Source organism: Podarcis muralis, chromosome 17, assembly GCF_964188315.1.
Source record: "Podarcis muralis chromosome 17, rPodMur119.hap1.1, whole genome shotgun sequence".
Lineage (NCBI taxonomy): Eukaryota > Metazoa > Chordata > Lepidosauria > Squamata > Lacertidae > Podarcis > Podarcis muralis.
In genome coordinates this window covers 9,662,880-9,684,886 of record NC_135671.1, presented here as the reverse complement: position 1 = coordinate 9,684,886, position 22,007 = coordinate 9,662,880, and the positions used below count along the sequence as shown (strand labels likewise).

The 22,007-nt window shown below is 44.1% G+C and overlaps 1 protein-coding gene across 3 annotated transcripts in view; it reads right to left on the bottom strand.

The window, feature by feature from the left end:
* EPHA1 (EPH receptor A1) overlaps window positions 1–22,007 on the bottom strand; it is an 84,371-nt gene that overhangs the window by 54,992 nt on the left and 7,372 nt on the right. For 2 of the 3 annotated variants that reach the window (XM_077921056.1, XM_077921055.1), the window contains exon 2: window positions 16,698–16,765. The exons of the other annotated variant lie outside the window; for it this stretch is intronic. In XM_077921056.1, coding sequence (XP_077777182.1) covers window positions 16,698–16,765 — 68 coding nt within the window. The remainder of the gene's footprint in view (window positions 1–16,697; window positions 16,766–22,007) is intronic. 3 annotated transcript variants of the gene reach the window in all.

The window sequence follows — 22,007 nt, the reverse complement described above, 5'->3', positions numbered from 1 at the left end:
AAGGAGTATATTTTAAAATAGGGTTAGATTTAAAACGAAGAGAAACTCAGCAATTCAAGTTTTCACCAAAACCAGCAATAGAAGTTGGTCAAATTAAATTTCTGTTAACTCAGTTCTAAGGGATCGTGTTTTCTGCAGCACAGGCAAAGGGAGTACTGCTTTCTTTATGTACAGGAAATCTGGGGTTGCGGCGCTCATCTCGCTTTATTGGCCGAGGGAGCCGGCGTACAGCTTCCAGGTCATGTGGCCAGCATGACTAAGCCACTTCTGGCGAACCAGAGCAGCGCATGGAAACGCCGTTTACCTTCCCGCCGGAGCAGTACCTATTTATCTACTTGCACTTTAACGTGCTTTCGAACTGCTAGGTTGGCAGGAGCAGGGACCGAGCAACGGGAGCTCACCCTGTCACAGGGATTCAAACCGCCAACCTTTTGATTGGCAAGTCCTAGGCTCTGTGGTTTAACCCACAGCACCACCCGCGTCCTTAATTCCTTAAGCAATTCCTTAATTTATTTATTTTTTAAAATATCTAGTTGTGTCCTACCTAGTGCATCACAGGACCGAAATAACTTCTGTAGAATTCTACACCAGTCTCTTTCTCTCAGGCAGCTGCACAAAGCTGTGCCTTCCCCAAGGACGCCTCCTGGAGTTACTAAGGCCCACTGTTCTTTGCAAAAATGAAGCAATGGGGCAAATAAACCCACTTAGAGCATTCCCCCCCCCCCCGTCCCATGCACACATTGCACAGACAACCATTCTAGTCTGCTTGCTCTTTTTGCAGGCAGATTCCTAAGGAGTTATCCAAAGCTTGCCAAAATGACTTTGTGGCACCCACACTTCAGTTGCTCTTGTTGCTCTCCAAAGTAAAGAGGTGAGTAAGGTGAATGAGACAAAAGGAGGTAATGACTGCCCTTACATGCAAAGCAAGCAAAGTTAGTTGAAGCTGTAATTGCGTGAGTCACAGGCTGCGTTCGTGTTTGGGGATCTCATGTTCCTCTCTGTACAAAGGGAGCTGCGATGGATCACCTGAAACAAGCCTCTGTGGGATTGCCCTCATGATGGTACATGTCGCCCAAATGCGGGTATTCTTGGCGAGTCTGTCACCTATAAACCTCTTTTGTATAGAGCCAAGCCATGCAATCTGCAGCTTGACATGACAAATCCTTTGCTGTTGACTGTACTTCAGATTGCAAGTGAGAGGTTGACTATTTGAGCGCTCCCACACATTAAAAAAACACAAAACAACTCTCCAGACATATAAAACTAGTGTGTCAGGGAGAGCATTCTCGCCCACCTCCTTGCTTGAGCAACAGCTTTTGTTATAAGGGATTAAAAATAAAATAAAACAAAATGGGGAACTTTTAAAACATTCAGTTCCTCACCTGCAATCTGAAATGTGGCAGCCTGGAAATTGATGCACCATGGGAGGCAGCTACACATGTGTCTCTTAGTGTGGTGGCCTCTGTCCACATTACACTTCCTTCGTATGTCCTGGGATATCCTTACCACCGACTCAGATACCATTGGTGAACATGTGGAGTTAAGATTTTTTGCCCCAACATGCATCAGTATACATTTCTTTACACTGAACTACAACTGCAATTTTAATGCCCACTCATCCACAAAAAAGATATTTTGAGCTATTCTTCCACAATCCTTTTTTGTTTTGTTTTTACCACTCTAAATAATTTGGTGTCGTCAGTAAAGTTAGGCATTTCACTGCACATTATTAAATCCCGATAATTTATGAGCAAATTAGAAGACACAGGTCCCCTGGGGCCTCACTTTTTATATCTCTCCATTGTGAGAATGGGCATTTATTCCCACTTTCTGCTTCCTGTTCTAGCATCTGTTACCGATCCACAAGAGGACCTGTCCTCTTATCCCATGGCTGCTAAGTTTACTCAGGAGTCTTTGCTGAGGAATTTCAGCCAAAGCTTTTTGAAAGTCCAAGTAGACAATTTCTACAGGATCACTGTGCCCATGTGGTTAATGACACTTTCAGAGAATTGTAAAAGGTCAGTCGGGCTTTCCAGAAGCTTTGCTGATTTTTCTGTTGCAAGATTCGTTCTTGATAATTTACCTTTAATCATGCTTTCCACCAGTTTACGCAGAACAACTTGTAAACCAGATGAACATTTATTAAGAAACAACATTAGTGATAACTGCTAAGAACTAATGTTGGAAGGAGAAAAGCCAAATCTGTCTCTGTGGATCGCTGACTTCAGGGAAAACAATGATATATTAAAGTGCAACCCTGCTAAAGTACCAGGTGTCCTTATACTTGGTTACATTGGCAAGAGCTGCGTCTCAGTTGTATGTGCTTTGCCTATATATGGTCCTGGTACAACTTCTGACGCCCCCAGTTGAAAAAGTAGGGATTACTATTATTTATGAGATTTCCTACCCACCCTCCCCCTTTAGATTCCAGGGTGGGTTACATCAATGTAAACATACAGTATTAAAATAGTTTAAACAATATACAATCGAAAGAACAGGGTGCGTCCTAAAAACATATATATCAAGTATCAAGAGTCAAGGTAGAGGTGTGTCATCAGCATATGACTAAACCTACACAATGAACGTGCCTGGTTTTCCTTCTGTGGGGAGGGATTTCCACAGTTTAGTGGCTGCCATAAATAATGCTGTGTCCTGGCTGCCACCCCTCCAAGCCAACTTCTGAAGGTGGTGAAAGTACCAGGAGGACCTCCTCTGCCTATACAAGGCTGGGTAATACCACTCTCCCTGGCAGGGTTGACAGACTGGGATACAGAGATCCTGCCTGAATGTGTGAAATGTCCAAAGCAGTGAAAGAGAATACATTCATTGAGTCTCCAGTCCCTTCACCCTCTTTCACCTTCCCTAATGTAGCAGTCAGGATTCCTGCTTCCCTGAAAGCAGCAGATCAAGAAGAAGTGACTAGTGGAAGATCAGTCAGGTACAACACCTGAATCCACACCTGTTCCCCATGAATTCTTAAAGGAATGGGCACTATCTCTAGGTTGGAATCCGGCAACCCTTGTGTCCAAGCATCCTGTCTTCATGTCCCAGGTACCAAAGGAGGATTATGTGGGTCCAGCTGAGATAGAGCAGTTGGGTGACTGCAGGAGCCAGGGCCCAGGAGCACACACCCAGCTGATAGGTAACCAGTAAGCCCTGGCAAAAGCTGAGAAGACAGGAACAAGAACCTTCTACTGTCAAAGGAATACCAGTTGCTGGAAACTGCAGGAGAAGAGTGCTGTCTGCTTCTGGGCTTCCCATCTAGTTGGCCACTATGGGAACAGGATGCTGGACTCAACTGGCCAGAGCCATCAGGCTCTTATTACATTCTCGCAAAAGGTTCACATTGCAATTCGAAGGGAGGACCAGAAGTTTCTGAGGAAGCAAAGGCTTTGGGCAGCCAGGCTAACAAGGACTGAACACGTAGTGCTAGTTACAGGAGTGTGCTTGCAGGCCTTGCCTAAAAGCCTAAGATTGTAGAACCACCATCCCGACACCCATGTCCCTCTGACTTATCTGGACCTAAGCTGGGGCAGGGTGGCAGCAAAGTTGAGGCTGAGCAGTTGCACTGCCATCTGCGCCCCTGGTAATCTGGCACTTCCATCAGTACAGCCATGCAACCATGCCCCCACTACTGCTTCGCTTCACCCCTGGTAGGCAGCAGTTTCAGAGTTTCACCCTCCCATGTGCCACAACTCAAAACAGGGCCAGCACCAAAGGAGGGGCCCATTTACCACACCCCTCCAGGACCCATTCCTCCCCTTCATCACTGCAGTCTACTTGTTCACGCACCGCTTGCTCAGGGTCAGGCAATGTTGGTGGTGAGAAGTCTTGGAACTTATGCGCAGCTTAACATGTAAGCTTGGAATCTGAATTGCGGTGAGATTCTTATGTGCACAAGGATGGAAAGATACAGCCCTACAACGTACTGTGGCTGATAAAATTATTAGACTTAGCTGAGATGGCAAAGTTAATGCGTTTAATTAGAGAAAAACAATTACTGTCATTTTTTAAAGGATCGGAATCTTCTTATGGACTTTTTGCGTGAAAGGGATTTGAAGACGGAAAAATTATTGGCTTATAGAAAATGGAATGGTTGGATGTTAATGAGTGGTACTATATTTAGCTGACAGACAGAGAAATGGAAGTGTTTTTATCTTTTCCCATTTCTTTCTTTCTTTTTTTTCTTTTCTTTTCCCCTTCTCTTTGCTTTTGTTCTTTTTTTAGATTAGATTTTTAAAGTGTAGTATAAAAAAATACTCTGTATTGGGTATAAACCTTTGTATATATTTTGATAAGTATAAAAAAATAGACCTAAAAATGGGATTTGAACTGAGTACTGAATGGTTGCTGGATAAGCACACCTTGCCCTTGGCCATAACTGAGACTCTGCGTTCAGGAAAATAAAAAAGCTAACTTTATTAAAGGAAAGACATATTTGATGGGAAAGTTCCTAGTTCCAACAACGAGCCATGCCTGCCCTTTGTTATCAGCAGGAGACACACAGAGAGATGTATCTTCTCCCAAGGCTAAGAGGAAGAAGGAAATACGCAACTCTGAAAGTATCAGCCTAGCACCTGAAGCAAGGTCAGGACAGGTTAAAGGACAGTCTAGGGAAGTTCCTCTCTCATGCTACTTTATCTAGTGAAAACCCACAAGTCTTCAGTACAAGCTGAGTTGCATCCCAACAACTCCAACAACAACAAGGAGCAGTAGACGCCATTGCCAGTGCCACTTTGCTCACCGGCAAGCAAGTGGTTGGCGCTGTGAGTTAAACCACAGAGCCTAGGACTTGCCGATCAGAAGGTCGGCGGTTCGAATCCCCGCGACGGGGTGAGCTCCCATTGCTCGGTCCCTGCTCCTGCCAACCTAGCAGTTTGAAAGCACGACAAAGTGCAAGTAGATAAATACTTCCCGGCGGGAAGGTAAACGGCGTTTCCGTGCGCTGCTCTGGTTCGCCAAAAGCGGCTTAGTCATGCTGGCCACATTACCCGGAAGCTGTACGCCGGCTCCCTTGGCCAATAAAGTGAGATGAGTGCCGCAACCCCAGAGTTGTCCCTGACCTAATGGTCAGGGGTCCTTTTACCTTTAAGCAAGTAGGTAGTAGCAATTATGAGGAAAAGGAGCCGCAGCAGTTGGTGACAATGGTGGTGAAGAGGTAGACTCGCTGAGGGAGGACTAACTGAAGGAGGGGTGCCCAGGAAAGGTGTCTTATTACTGCCCAAGGGTCTTCCATACCTGGAGACTGCACCGGACAGGAATAAAACCTGCATTGTACAAAATAGACATTTGCAATACAGATGCCTCGGTTCCACCTTCTGTTCCACACCAACCATGAGCAGAGGCACAGAGGACCTTTAAGCCTTATCTACAAAACACTTTTAGATAAGCAATCCAAGGCCGGCACTTGAGACTATCTGATAATGAGAGCAGGAGATGTACCCTGTGTCCACAAAAAACATAAACTCCTTGCTAAAATCCTTACACCATAATGTGCTGCTTTGGGCGAGCGCCGCTGTTGAGCAATGACTGTGAAAATGGTGTTCAAAGGGTCACAGAGTTCACTGCCACCCAAGGGAAACGTCTGCATTAAATTCCTTTCCACAGCATCAGGTGGCCAGTCTGACTACTTATCAGGAACTCCACCAGCCTCAAATCTCAGTGGGACGTGAAACTTGATTCTGTTTACGAATTCGAAAATTTCGCAAATTTGAATTCTGCACTAAAGTTTGGCACCGCTCCATAAGAGCAATCTTAGCTAAGATCAAAGAAGCCACTTTTGAGGTCCAAGATCACAGAGGTGATAAAATAGATCCACTATATGTGAAATAGTGTGCCAGGAGGTATTGCAACCCCTTCAGCAGCTTACAGAGGTTAACATATATGCATACATAGAACCATAGAATTGAGGAGTTGGAAGGTCCCCTGCAATGCAACCCAGAAGGAGATTTGCATGTAATACTTTATAATTTGGAATTTGTGTGTGTGTGTGTATATATATATATTCTCTATAAGCCTCTGGAGGGGCTGCAACTCCTGCTACACTATTTCACATAAGGGAACATGAGCATAGCTGGGGGGGGGCAGCTGCCTCCCTAAATCAAGTAAATAAATAAAAATACTTAACTAATTGACCAATCACATCACAGATAGCTCGGTTCTGCTCCCCCAATCCCTCCATGTAAGGGAGTTCTGTATTATGGCCTTAGTGTCATCAGATCTTCTCTTTTTCAGTCACATAAAGATGGAACTATTTCTTTGGTCAGTGCAGTACACTCAGTGCTGGTTTAATACTGGAAAACTGAAAGCACACTGGAAAACTTTGATCTTGTGAACCAACCTGAGATCTTCAGATGAAGGCAGTACAGTCGTACTCCGGTTTTCAAACAGCTTAGTTTTTGATCGTTTTGGCTCCCGAACGCCACAAACTCAGAAGTGACTGTTCTGGTTTGCGAACTATTTTGGGAAGCCAAACGTCCAATGGAGCTTACGCAGCTTTCAATTGGCTGCAGGAGCTTCCTGCAGCCAATCAGAAGCCACACTTTGGTTTCCAAATGTTTTGGAAGTGAAACGGACTTCCGGAACAGATTCCGTTTGACTTCCAAGGTATGACTGTATATAAATTTAATTAGTTAGCAGCCGCAGCAACAACAACAGAAAGCTATGCAACAATAGCTGCTTGTTACTTGAGGCTGTGGCTTGGAGAGCAGTGATGTCACAAACGATGTCACAAACTTGACATGGGCCAACAGTGTGACGCGGCAGCTAAAAAAGCCAATGCAATTCTGGGCTGCATCAATAGGAGTATAGCATCTAGATCAAGGGAAGTAATAGTGCCACTGTATTCTGCTCTGGTCAGACCTCACCTGGAGTACTGTGTCCAGTTCTGGGCACCACAGTTCAAGAAGGACACTGACAAACTGGAACGTGTCCAGAGGAGGGCAACCAAAATGGTCAAAGGCCTGGAAACGATGCCTTATGAGGAACGGCTAAGGGAGCTGGGCATGTTTAGCCTGGAGAAGAGGAGGTTAAGGGGTGATATGATAGCCATGTTCAAATATATAAAAGGATGTCATATAGAGGAGGGAGAAAGGTTGTTTTCTGCTGCTCCAGAGAAGCGGACACGGAGCAATGGATCCAAACTACAAGAAAGAAGATTCCACCTAAACATTAGGAAGAACTTCCTGACAGTAAGAGCTGTTTGACAGTGGAATTTGCTGCCAAGGAGTGTGGTGGAGTCTCCTTCTTTGGAGGTCTTTAAGCAGAGGCTTGACAACCATATGTCAGGAGTGCTCTGATGGTGTTTCCTGCTTGGCAGGGGGTTGGACTCGATGGCCCTTGTGGTCTATTCCATGATTCTATGAGGAAAAACATGTCCATAAAATCCTGCTCTCATCTAGGAGGATTGCCATACCTGATAAATCTAACTAAGTGATATCCATTTGTCTCTCATACTGAAAATACATCTTATTCAACCAGCTGTAAAAGATAAGAACATAAGAAGAGCTTGCTGGATCAGACCAATGGCTTATCTAGTCCAGCATCCTGTTCTCACAGAGGCCAACCAGATTCCTGTGGGAAACTCACAGTCAGGACCCAAAAAACAAGGGCCCTTCCCCGCTAGTGGTTTCTTGTTGGTCTACCTGACTGGGTTTTTTTGTGACACTTAACATAACAATTATTCCTATGCCTGCTTCTCCATTTGTATTCTTCAACATATAATTAGTTTGTTTTTCAGCGGTATGCATTTCTGTTTCGGAAGCATTTTAATTTTGAAACAGTAAACATGGAAATCTTTGGAAGGATTTTCTGAGCTGTGAATTTGGCACGGAACGCAAGACGAAATGCTGGAAACGCGTTGCAGATTTAACATTTCGGATGAATTTAAGCCATATTCCGAACTGCATTTGAGAAATGGTTGGTGACTGAACATGAGAATTATAAGACCGGTGGACAGATGTAATTAAATCCATCCCATCAAGTAAGGCGGGGCAGAAATTTCCCAGAACATTTTGTGCTGCTATATGTTTCCACAGAAAATGTCCTTCTAAAATATATGTTGCTCCATAAAATTAATTAGCAGCATAATTAATGGATACGGTTATCGGTTAAATGGAGTGGTTCTAAAGTTGTAATTAACTTTTTCAGGTGACTGACCCTAAGAAACATGTAAATATTAATGCATAGTTGTTTATGTGCGTCAGTAGCATCTGAAGACATTGCTTTCTCCTTCTTTTACACAATTTTTGTTATTTCATTAAACATTACAAACAACAAATAAAACCACCAAAAATTATTTCAGTTACAAGTTTGTATGTAGCCAAGCATAGTACAAAAGCAAGGAAAGTATTAACCAATGTAATATTATGAGAACTCTGCTCTCATGCATATAGAGATTCGTTTTGTTGGATCCTGTGCTTTATGCCTCAGTGGAGGATATAGAGTACAGTCATACCTCAGGTTACGAACGCTGCGGGTTGCACATTTTCGGGTAGCGGACCGTGCCGAACCCGGAAGTACCGGAACGGGTTACTTCCAGGTTTAGGCGCTCGCGCATGCGCAGAAACACAAAATGATGTCACGCGCATAAGCATAACCACCAGATATCCCCAAATATGGAGCACTCTGTGGAACTGTTCCACCAACAAATATACTAAATACAAATCAAACAAACACACATCCTAAATCAGATCCTAAGCAGCTGAGCTCCTTGGGCTTTTTGAAAGATTTTACCTAACTGAACCAGAAGAAGGAATGAAAAACCTGCTGCACACTCTGAGGTCTACACAACTCATTTAAACCAGACAAGCCCCACTCTGCAGGAGATGGCTGAGAAAACTTCAACACAAAGCAGACACACCGTAACAAAGCAAAGATCTCTTGAGGAACATTTCCCCCAGCCAGAAATGCCTGGAGTAATAGGTACTCAGCATGAATAGGGTTTGCCAACTATCAAGGCCAGCCCAAGAGAGATTTTGCTGCCCAAGGTGGAGCAGCAAATGGTGCATAGTACTCCTAACCACGAACAGAACTTAAATAAATGTTTTATTTCATTTCAGAAAACAAACCAAACAAAATCTGCACTACTATTCTGCCTGCCTCCCATGCATGTGGAACCTTACTTTGCAGCCTGGAGGCACTTCATAATTTTTTTAAAAAATACAGATTTCAAGCATCTTCTGTCTTATCTCCAGTGCAGATTCATTCCCTCTCTATTCCTCATATGTGCCCAGATACATTGCCTATGCCAGTTTCAGTAGTGTTCTCCTCGCTATTTCTCTCTTCCACATAAAAGAACAAAAAACAAAAACAAAAAACCAACACTAAAACCAACACTAAAAAATAAAAATAAAACCTGTTGTAAAAAGAAAGTGGTTCATTTTTTTAAGCACTGGAAGAGAAGGCTGAGAGGAAGTCCTGCAGAAAACAATTTGCCTTTTTGAAACCACCTTCTTACCCTGAGATTTAGCTACTTTTCCTGGAGAACCCAAAGGAAGCAGAAAACAACAACCCTGAAACTTTCGGTCAAACCCTGAATTTTGGCCATTTTGGAGCAAAATCCAACTACAATATCTCATTAGGGAAACTTTACTGAGTTCACCTTTACCCAGTATCTATTCCTGTTTCTGAGAAATAGCTAGCTAACAAGAAATGTGTATGTAAATGGGTGGGCCCTTCCCACTTCCCTGATCTCTTTCCCAACCGCTCACTCTTGGTGATTGCTAAATTACGAGAGAGGTGCCAAGAGGTTTACCATCTCAGTGAGAATTGATTACATTCAGATTTTTCTGGCAACATTTCACAGCACGTTCATTTTCATGTTTTAACCGCAAGCATCTTTGAGTCATTTTAAAAACTCTTTCTTTTCCTCGATATATTTATACTCACATCTAGGAAGCCTAACTATACACAGGGGAGAGCCCACAGCTCAGAAGAATATCTCAGGCTTTTAGGGTGGCAATGCATCCTTGCTTTTCAGAGGTTAGCCCTCGGTTTGAAGGTGTCTCCTCTTTGAGGGCTGCCCAGACCAATGGTCAGTTCCTCCCTCTGACTGTATGGCTTTGCTCCTTTCAGGGTGGCATCAGATGTCACAGTTGCCCTTCCTCTTTTCCCCCTGAAAGGGCAGCTCCAGGTTACAAGAACCATAGCCTTTACCCTTTACTCACGCCAAGGCCAGTCGACGACGTGTAAACAGGCACACAAATATCAAAGGCTAACGTCAGGCCATGGACTCTTTGTCTGCAAGGAAATAATTGACAAAATTTGCGATTGGGGCATGCCTGAGGCTTCAGAGCCAGCTAGAATAACGGGGCAAAGAAGCATATTGAGCAATGTTTGTTGAGATGGTTGCCTGGCTACAATAGCCAGTAATTACAAGAATGGCTAGATAGTGACCCTAATGCACCAGGAACCACATTGGCTGTCAGTTGCTCCCTGTTGCAAAATAATGCTTAATGTTGATTCATCATAGCGCTATGAAGCATGCTCATGCATTTACATGAGAAAGCCTTGGCACTGTCAAGAGTGGCCTAGCTGAGAGAACTACTTCATTTCCTGCCCATCGCTCTGAAGGCAAAATTCAAGATGTTGCTTGTGTTAAAAAATTCCTACATAATTTGGGGACTAGGACACCTTAGGGAATACTTCCTCTGATATGAACCTGCTGAATTTAAGTCTTCTAATAAAGCTCTGTGCCAAGTGTGGTTTGTGACTAAAGCAAAACTGACACCTACAAGGAGCAGGGCTTTCACTGGGGTGGCACCACAGGTAGAAAACTTGCTCTGTTGAAACATGCCTTGCTAGCTTCTTTCTGGGCTTCAGAAACCTGATGAAACTTTGTACATTCCACCAGGCCTTTGGGGATTACAACCGCCCCATTTTCTGTTCCGTAATCATCTTGATGTATAAAATATTATTTTGATGTATAAAATATTGTTGTGATTAGACACATTGAAGACCCAAAGTTGGTTATAACATGGTAGAGTGAGGCCTATGGTTCTTCTAGCCCTAAACTGCTGCCTGCTCCCTAACTCAATAAATTAGAATACTCTCCAGGTGTCCCTATTTTCCAGGGACAGTCCTGGGATTACAAAAGCCACCCCAGCTTCTGATTTGATCCCAGAATGCCCCTGTTTTCTCTGCCAGCACCACTGCTGTAGATCTTGGGGATGACCATGAGCCTGTAATTGCCCTGAGGGACAGTGGTGGCAGCAGTGGCAGCTGCGAGGGAGCATTCTGTTGCCTCTCCATGGCTGCTGCTGCTGCTGCTGCCGACTTCCTTCCTTGGCAGCAACGTCTAGGCAACACAATGACCATGTACATACGCAATAGGCAATCTTTATGTAATTCCTTCAAACCATAACAAATACGAAATGAAATCTTTAGTCTCAAAGTCTCTGAAAATCTTTAAATGAAGCGAGGTACCAGACTTTGTACGGATATTGACTACATGAGCACTGTTCCACAGCATTTGATATTTTCATTTACATACATTCATTCGAAATAAGATGGGTTTATGAAGCAATTCTACATCCTCCCACCACGCTGACAAAGCATTCTACAAAACAGTAGTCAATATCCGGAATCACTGTTCACTGTTGGACATCATATTTGCTGAATACACAAAGCTTCACAGCTTGTCTTACATCGTACAAAGTCTGGTACCTCGCCTCACTTAAAGATTTTCAGAGACTTTGAGACTAAAGATTTCATTTCGTAATGGTTTGAAGGAATTCTATAACAATTGTCTATTGCATATGTACATGGTCATCGTGTTGCTGACATTGCTGACGTTCTCTTTGCAACACGTGGGTTTCTTTGACTTCCTTCCTTGGACAACTCGTCAGGGCTGCTGGAGAGCAAGCGAGGAGGAGCAGAGCCTGCTACCAGTGTACCCATGCTGCTCAACTTCTCAGTTATACAGTGGTACCTCGGGTTAAGTACTTAATTTGTTCCAGAGGTCCGTTCTTAACCTGAAACTGTTCTTAACCTGAAGCACCACTTTAGCTAATGTGGCCTCCTGCTGCTGCTGCTGCGCCGCCGGAGCACGATTTCTGTTCTCATCCTGAAGCAATGTTTTTAACCTGAAGCACTAGTTCTGGGTTAGCGGAGTCTGTAACCTGAAGCGTATGTAACCTGAAGCGTCTGTAACCTGAGGTACCACTGTAGTTGTAAATAAAAAAGGAATTACAAAATCACCATAAGTCTCCAGGATGCTCTTGAAACTAACCCCATAAAGCACACTAATGTAAAAAGAAAGACTTTGGAATTATTGCTCAAGGAAACTGTATGCATGGACCCCTTCCTCACCCTTTTCCATAGGTTGAGGGCAGGGCCAGATTTAGCTTTGATTAGGCCCTAAGCTACTGAAGGTAATGGGGCCCTGTATATGTCCAGCTGTCCTTTGTCAACAACAAATTTTCACTGTTTTTTGTGTTGAATATATGCTACATGGTAATTTATGGACCTAATAGGTATCCAAAGCCATTTGCACATAACAAAATATGTATTTTATCAAAGTAACTGTTGAACTGAAATACAATTAAGAAGAAGTATATTAATAGTGGAACACTGTTGCTGTATGTAGGTTTTATTTTATTTGTTTTTTATCTTATATTTTGGAAATGTACCTCCAGGTTTTTTCCCTTTAATTTTTTTGGGGGGCCCCCAAGAGAGTGGGGCCCTAAGCTATAGCTTGTTTAGCTTATACGTAAATCCGGTACTGTTTGGGGGGCACACACACACACACACACACACTCACTCACACCCCTCCACATTAAACTGGGAGCAAGTGGTAGCAATTTGGAATGCTCAAGGTTAGCCTGCTGCTTTGCAGGAACATCAAAAGGGAAGCTGAAATGTATGTGACAATCCCCGGGGGCAATGGAGATTTACAGTGCATTCCAAAGAATGTTCGAGGTATAGCCAGGTAGTCTTCCACAAAGTTTAAAAAAGAAAAGAAAAAAAGGCTGTGATCTGCTCAAAAATTTCATTTGGGAAAATCTCTTTAACAGAAACTGTGTAACATCTCCAGGGTGTTATATTATAGGTTTCGGAACTGAAAAGATAAAAACTCAAGGCTTTGAACAATTAACATAATTAATTAACATAAAAGGGGTTGTGTGTCCCCCCCCCACCCCCACCCCCACCCAGGATAAAGAAATACAAAAAGCAAAGCTTCTTAAAGAAGGAAACCAGAAAACACAAATCAAATAACAAATACTAATAGCCATTGGTTTTTTTTCCCTGGAAAAAAGATGGGGGAACTCATCAATCAATCAATCAATCAATCAATGGCTATACAGATAGACAGATTGCGGGCCCAGTTGCCATGCCACCCCCAGGCAGTGGCTAAATGTAAGATATGATTAATAAACCCAAGCAGATAATGATCTGGGTCATAAATGACCACAACTTTATTGATTACAGTGGACACTTGGGTTGCAAACATGATCCGTGCAGGAAGCACGTCCGCAACCCGCAGTGCCGCAACCCACAGCACTGTGTCCGCGCACGCACGGGTTGCGATTTGGCACTTCTGCGCATGCACAAAGCGCGATTTAGCACTTCTGTGCAGGCGTGACAGCCGAAACCAGGAAGTAAGCCGTTCCAGTACTTCCAGGTTTCGGCGCGTCCGTAACCTGAAAAAGCGCAACTTGAAGCGTCTGTAACCTGAGGTATGACTGTAGAGAAGCAGATGGATTTTTGGCTTGGGCATTTGGCATATGTTTATCTGTTCCAGCCCCCTCCCCCCCCCCCCATATTAATTTTAAAAATATAAGGGTTCCTGCTAAAAACTACAACCCTGCTTCTTAGTAAACATGACTAGGCTTGCACTGTGACTTCAGATTCCTAGTACACACCCTTCACTAGGTGTCTGGTCCCCTGCTTCTTCCACCTTTGCTCAAGGTGGCAATTTCATTTGTTGTGAATCCACAAGAGCCTCCCCCCCCCCCCACTTCAGTCTTACTCTCTCCCCCTTTCTCTTTGCTTTCCCCACTTCCTCTCCTCTCCTCAAAACCTACAATCCTAGATTGACTCTGACTTAAGTCCCACTGGAGTGTGTGGGATTTACTTCTGAGAAGACATGATGAGGATTGCAGACAGTGTCCTGACATAAACTCCCCATCCCCTTCTCATCCATCCCTTGTTTTGCCTCAAGCCTTGACCAATTTACTCAGAACAGCGGGCCAAAATAATTATTAATGGCAATGTCTTGGAGGAGTGTAACATTAGTAAGGGAACCAGGCAAGGATGCCCCTTATCCCCCCTTATTTTCATTATGGTAATGGAGTTAATGAACAATCAAATTCGGGAAGACCAATCAATCAAAGGCATCATCCTGGGAAACAAAACACACAAGCTCAAAGCCTTTGCCAATGACCTGATTATTATGAGTGAAAACCCTAAAGAAAGTTTGATAAGAGTGGTAGAGCTGATTAAATACTTTGGAGAGGTGGCAGGTTTCAAGTTGAATACTACCAAAACAAAATTATTAGTTAAAAACTTAGAGAAACAAGAAAAAAAACGAATTAGAAGAAACATCGGGATTGCGGATCTGCCAGAAAGCGAAATATTTGGGTATTTGGATCCCACCGAAAAATATTAATTTATTCCAGGACAACTATACAAAAACTTGGCTAGGAATTAAAAGGAATCTTGAAACCTGGAGCAGATTGAGACTAACATTCCTGGGAAGGATTTCAATCATTAAGATGAACGTACTCCTGAAACTAGTTTTTTTTATTTCAAATGATTCCAATACTAGGAGACGCAGACTTTACACTTTATGGATTATGAAATTTATATTAATTCTTTCTGTAAGGCGTGGCTGACGGTATTCTTATTATGGTGTAATTTTTCTTTTTTTGTTATGTGTTGAGCAAATAAAATTTAAAAAATAAATAAATAGCCTCGACAGAGCTCTCTCCCATTTTTGAGGCAATCCTAACTTTTGAATATGTTTAGTTTTCTGCCCAGAGAGTTGCTGTAAAAGGGAAGTGAAGGAATCTGGAAGTGTCCTTGCAGTGCAGAAAAGCTGTCTTGCTGTCTTGAGAAGTCCAGAGGAGGAGGAGAGAGAGAAAGCTGGGAGTGGAGTTGGAAGTGGAACTGCCTGAGAATGGGAGATAATCAGGAACTGTGACAGATGAGCTATAAAAGTCAAGTAAGAGCCATGTGTGTGGGACGCGGGTGGCGCTGTGGGTTAAAGCACAGAGCCTAGGACTTGCTGATCAGAAGGTCGGCGGTTCGATGCCCCGCGATGGGGTGAGCTCCCATTGCTCGGTCCCTGCTCCTGCCAACCTAGCAGTTCAAAAGCACGTCAAAGTGCAAGTAGATAAATAGGTACCACTCCGGCGGGAAGGTAAACGGCGTTTCCGTGCGCTGCTCTGGTTCACCAGAAGCAGCTTAGTCATGCTGGCTCCATGACCCGGAAGCTGTATGCCGGCTCCCTAGGCCAATAAAGCGAGATGAGCGCCGCAACCCCAGAGTTGGTCACGACTGGACCTACCTTTACCTTTAAGAGCCAGGTGTAGAAAACTCAGGCCTGGAATATAAGGCTGGGCTGAGGTCTGGTTACAAAGTGAAGCTACTATTCTGCATCAAAAGCATGCAGCCCTAGATTTGATGGGTTATTTCAAGTCCAAATGTCACCTTCAGCTTTCCTCACATCCGTAGCTCTTGTCCATTTTCCCCCAACTTCCCTTTCTTTGTCAACCCTCACCCTTTTCTCTTCATCACCTCCCCCTGCCCCAGTAGACCTTCAAATCCTCCTGTCCCAGCCACATATCATTGTTTCCTTTTGAAGGAAGTGAGGACAGGTGACCCCCCTAGGTTCACTGAATTACTGGCTGGCTTTGTGTCAATAAATCAAAGAGCGCCAGTGACAATCTGACATGCACGTTCCCAGCCCAAACCGTTACACCTGAGTACGCGCCAGGAACTCTTTCTGGCTTGGTGTGGGCTTCAGAAGGGGGAGGTAGTGTATCTGCTCAAGAACAAGAACATGATGTTTGCCCCAATATACATCAAGCATCAGTGGCCTCAAGAAAGGATAGTGGCTCGTTTGAGACAAGCCTGGCGTGACTTGTTTTCTCAACCCACCCCTACATAGGGTGGCCACACAACCTATTTCACAGAGGACAATCCTTGATCCCAAATGGCTGTCAGTAGTCAGTCCTATATTTGAAGGTGCTCTCTGTTTGAGGGCTGTCCATTCCAGTCTAAGTCTGGTTTAAAGCTCAGAAAAAAAATGAGAAGTTGCCCATCAATAGTCCGCAGACTGAACAGGCATCCAAGTCACCTGGCATCTTCCCCGCTATTGTGAGATGTTTTGCATTTCTATTTAAATTCTAGCAGTTATTTCTACATTTGTGCATACATATAGACATAAATTATCATGCACAGAGTTTATGCAAATTTATGTCTTTTTTTTTTTTTGGGTCTGCCAATTTTTTTTGGCAAAGCATAACGGGCCATCTTAGCTCTTCTGATCTTTTCTAAGGCCTCTGTCTCTTCTGCCTCTCATTCTCTATAGACGTTTACCTGCATTGCCCCTCTCTGACATCAGAGAACCTCAGCCAATGGCAACCTATCACCGCCAGAGGTGTCACTACCACCGCCACAAAACCCCTCCATGCATTTCAATATACAGGTAGATTGCTTCCAGTTCTATTTCTGAACATGTACTGGCTACTCACCCCATTTTCTTGAGGATGTGGTAACCAACCCAGCTCATTCTGAGCAATGCTCGTGTCAAGAAGGTTCACTGAAAATCAGGGGAAAAAACAAAAATTAGAAGGACAGGCAACAAAATATTGGATTTCAAGTCACCATGTAATGGGCCCTTACTGTACAGGCCATCCTTTATGCCAAAGAAAGGCAGCTTCATTGAAAGTCACTAGTGGAATCATAAAGGTATGAAGGGACCTCCTGATAGCTCAGTTGGTAGAGCATGAGACTCTTAATCTCAGGGTTGTAGGTTTGAGCCCCACATTGGGTGAAAGATTCCTGCGTTGCAGGGGGTTGGAACAGATGATCCTCATGGTCCCTTTCAACTCTACAGTTCTGTGATTCTGTGACCTTGAGAATCATACTGTCCCAGAGAGCTAATCCTGTGCTGCCACTTGCTATACAGCACCAAGATCTCCTGATGTTCCTGTACTTGTCACAGGTATAGGATGCCCATGTGTCCTCCTTTACCGAATCATAGAATTGTGAGTTGGGAGGGACCCCAAGATTCATCTAGTCCAACCCTCTGCAATGTAGGAATCTCAACTAAAGCATCCATGACGGATGGCCATCCAACGTCTGCTTGGAAACCTCCAAGGAAGGCAGAGTCCTCTGTTTGAATGTGTCCTCTATTTGAGAGCTGCGCAGATCAAGAAAGGTCTGAAGATTCCCCATCAACACATAGCAACACCTGCACAGCAGACTGGGCGGACACACGTCACCTGGTGTCTTACCTACTGTGGAGAGACGTATTGCACATCTGTTTAAATTCTGTCAATTCTACATTTGCACCTATACTACACTTATAACTTCTCATACTCAAATGGATGTCCACTTTTTTGGTTGATGCAAATTATCACCTTTGGGGATGCATAACTGCCACCCTACATAGGGACTGGACCAGGAGTCAGCAACCTTTTTCAGCCGTGGGCCTGTCCACTGTCCCTCAGACCATGTGGTGGGCCGGACTATATTTTGGAAAAAAATATGAACGAATTCCTATGCCCCACAAATAACCCAGAGATGCATTTTAAATAAAAGCACACATTCTACTCGTGTAAAAACGCGCTGATTCCTGGACCGTCTGCGGGCCAGATTGAGAAGGCGATTGGGCCGCATCCAGCCCACGGCCCTTAGGTTGCCTACCTGTGGACTGGACCTTACCAGTCTTTGGGACACCTGGGCACCTGGAAGCTGTACTACAAAATAAAACACATCCATTTTAAAGAGAGACTGGTAGTGAGATGTGGACAATGTAAACAAGGAATGGGGAATCTCAGGCCATGTGCCAAATGTGGTACCCCAGGCCTCTCTGGCTCACAATAGGACTCGGACTCATCCTATACTTCACACTGTCCTCTGGTTCCTTTACATGGCTGAAAGGTCTCCCTTCCTCTTTCCACACAATTTCATTTTTTAAAAAATGGGGGGGGTGGCGGCACAGAAGAGGAGTCCTTGTCCTTTCTGTATTCCATCCATTTTGCAAGCAATAAAATGTCTGAGCCAGCAGTTAATGGATCTCGGCCACACCAACCTGATTTCTGAAACGTACATCTTAAATCACAGAACTTGCAGCAGCTGAGCTGAGAGAGTTACTGACTCATACTTCAAGTTCCTCTGATGAACAAATGACTCCCAGAAGAAGTCACCATGATTTGTCTACTGCTGTGGCAAGTGGCGAAAAACAGCCGTAACATTATCTGGGGTTTATTAGAATGGGAAAAGGATGCCTTGACACTAGCAGTCATCTCTTCAGCACAGAGGAGCCTGACCTAACCAAAGGATGAAAAGTGACAGGGACAAATTACCAGAACAAAAGATCAATTAGTGTTGCCTCAGGGAACTAACCAGAGACAGGAATGGCAGGCCAGGGGATCATGGGAGACCAAGATGCACATGCAGTCACTTTTTTGAATAAAACTGTTCAACAGTTATGGGATCCCCACTTTGGGCTACTGTATGTACAGTGGTACCTCAGGTTAAGTACTTAATTCGTTCCGGAGGTCCGTACTTAACCTGAAACTGTTCTTAACCTGAAGCACCACTTTAGCTAATGGGGCCTCCTGCTGCTGCCGCGCCGCCGGAGCACAATTCCTGTTCTCATCCTGAAGCAAAGTTCTTAACCTGAAGCACTATTTCTGGGTTAGCGGAGTTTGTAACCTGAAGCGTATGTAACCCGAGGTACCACTGTACTGATATGACACATAAGAAAGACGGTTAAACATAAATCCCAGCCTCCAGTTGGCAATCTTATTTTTGGCCTGATGCAAACGTAAGACTGGTTAGGGGATTAGAGCACCTTATGGGCCCCACACTCTCCTTCCACACACCCACCTCGCCTCTCGTATGGGCATGCTTTCCGTTTCGGGGCTATAATTAGAGTCAAGGGCTGCACCTGTGCTTTCCCTAATCTTAGCCAGCATCAGACCACAGTTTGGAAGCATGATTAGAAGTGGATTTGCAAGCTGTGGTTTGGGCTGACTACGGCACACGTTAGACATTACAGCCTCCCGGTGGAAGCTGCTTTCCCACAGGTTCATGCCAACAGCACGGCTGCAGCTTCTGAAGCCCCACAATTATGTGGGTGAGGCCAATTGTGCAGGTCTTTCCTATTCTGTAAACCTCATCCCTGGTTCCCTACAGCTCATCTTCCTTCTCCTCTCTCCCTGCCCTGGTTGTGAGAGGTTGTTGTTGTTTTGTCGCTTCGTAGTTCTTGCTTCTCTTTCCCAACTCCTCCTTCAAATTTCATTCTGTTGATTCTCTAACTCCTTTTAAGCCCTTTTGTGTGCATCAGCCCATTATTTACTCCTGATCTTTTAATATCTTGAATTGTGCTTTCACTCCTTTCTCCTTCTCCTTTAATCTCTCTCCTTTTTCCTGTGTGTATCTACCAATTAGTAACGTTTCGTGAATCTGATGACATCTCCTCTAGTGACTAGTCCATGAAAGCTTATCCCATAATAAATTTGTTTGTCTTTAAGGGGCTACAATACTTTTGTTATTTATGCCACAATCAAATTCGCGTTTTTTTATCTTACATATTTCTATACTGCTTTTCAGCCAAATGGCACTCAGGGCAGTTCACAGAGATAAAAAGAATATAGGCAACTCCCAATTTACACGGGGGCTATGTTCCAAGGCACTGCGTGTTTAAGTGAAATTGCATATACCGTATTTTTTGCTCTATAAGACTCACTTTTTCCCTCCTAAAAAGTAAGGGGAAATGTGTGTGCGTCTTATGGAGCGAATGCAGGCTGCGCAGCTATCCCAGAAGCCAGAACAGCAAGAGGGATTGCTGCTTTCACTGCCCAGTGATCCCTCTTGCTCTTCTGGCTTCTGAGATTCAGAATATTTTTTTTCTTGTTTTCCTCCTCCAAAAACTAGGTGCATCTTGTGGTCTGGTGCGTCTTATAGAGTGAAAAACACGGTATTTGAAACACCATTGAAAAAGCCTGTTCAACCACCGTTACTTTCTGTGACGTTTTTGGGTCTCTTCCGAGTTTGGCGTGATGCGCGCATGCGCAATCATTCCTAATATGGTCACCTGATATGGTATATCAATGTTGTTATTAATTAACAAAAGCACTGCATGCACACATCTGTGTTACTGTGATGACATTGTGCTTCTTCTTATTACCACCCAAGCCCTGCTTTCACTATCTCCACAAATCAGTGAAGTCTGTAAATCAGAGCATGTAGTAAGCGCATGAGAGAAAATCCCCAATGAAGTAACCTCCTGCAGTCTCTTCTTCTGCAATGTCTGAAGAATCCTTATCTACTCCTCTAATGAAGACCTAGGGTGATAATAAAGTGCTCTTTTAAGTTTGGAGCATCACTGACCCACACAGTAGTAACATCTAACAGATAAGAAGTGGAACACTCTTGTGCACTTTTAGCACCAGTGCTATCACAGCAAGGATCACTACTGGAGGCCTCCAAGTGTTAAACATCGCTTAAAGGCTCTTCTCAGCTGCTTTGCAATAGCCCACCCATCACTGATTTAAAACACCATTGTAATATGATACTAGTATAGTTAAAGCCATGGTTTTCCCAGTAGTGATGTATGGAAGTGAGAGCTGGACCATAAAGAAAGCTGATCACCGAAGAATTGATGCTTTTGAATTATGGTGCTGGAGGAGACTCTTGAGAGTCCCATGGACTGCAAGAAGATCAAACCTATCCATTCTGAAGAAAATCAGCCCTGAGTGCTCACTGGAAGGACAGATCTTGAAGCTGAGGCTCCAATACTTTGCCCACCTCATGAGAAGAGAAGACTCCGTGGAAAAGACCCTGATGTTGGGAAAGATGGAGGGCACAAGGAGAAGGGGACGGCAGAAGACGAGGTGGTAGGACAGTGTTCTCGAAGCTACCAGCATGAGTTTGACCAAACTGCGGGAGGCAGTGGCAGACAGGAGTGCCTGGCGTGCTCTGGTCCATTGGGGTCATGAAGAGTCAGACACGACAAAACAACAACAACAAACAGTTTAATCTGAATGTCGCCACCTGAAGTGTCTGAAAAGAGCTTCTGCCTATGAGGTGCTTCAATGTTAATGTGCTTGCATTCAGTGTGCATGTGCACTACGGTGAAGATGCATCCATCCTGCACTCTGAGATTTAACTTCTATAGCCGGCTTCCCCAACCTGGTGCCCTCCAGATACTTTTGCTTGGAGTAGAGCAACAATGCTTGCAACTAGTTACATGAACTGGGCAGAGGGCAGTGTTTATAGGCCAAAAAGGCAATCTGTTCTTGCCTCACACACTCTTCTCTAGGAAGTACTTTTTGGTAAAGCGGATTACTTCTGTTCAGGCTTCTACTTCCTTCCTCCTTCGCCAAGTTAGTCCAGGTTAGTGACAGAACGAGTTAGCATGTGGATGTGATGCTAACGTATTGGATCCATCTTGGCCACGTGCAAAACAGGTGCTTAGCATGGCCTTGTTTGCTGTGAGTAATAAACCTTAAGTCTTCTTTATCCTTTCAACTTGAAGTCTTACCAGACTGTTTCTCTGTGCAAACCACTGCAAAATATTTACCAGACTCCCAACCACGTCGGATTAGAACTACCACCGATTTCAGCCAGCCAACCGAGAGGTGGTGTTGGAAACCAGAAGATAGGGAAAAGGAGCGACTCACAACTCTGTTTTAAAGCTGCGCTTCCGAAGGGCAACACAAGGGAGTGTTTTACTACGGCCAGGAACAAAAAGTGAAGGAAAGTAGGGACAGCGGGAATAGATTTTTGCTCATATAAAACATTTAGACTCTGCTTCTTAACTACAGGAA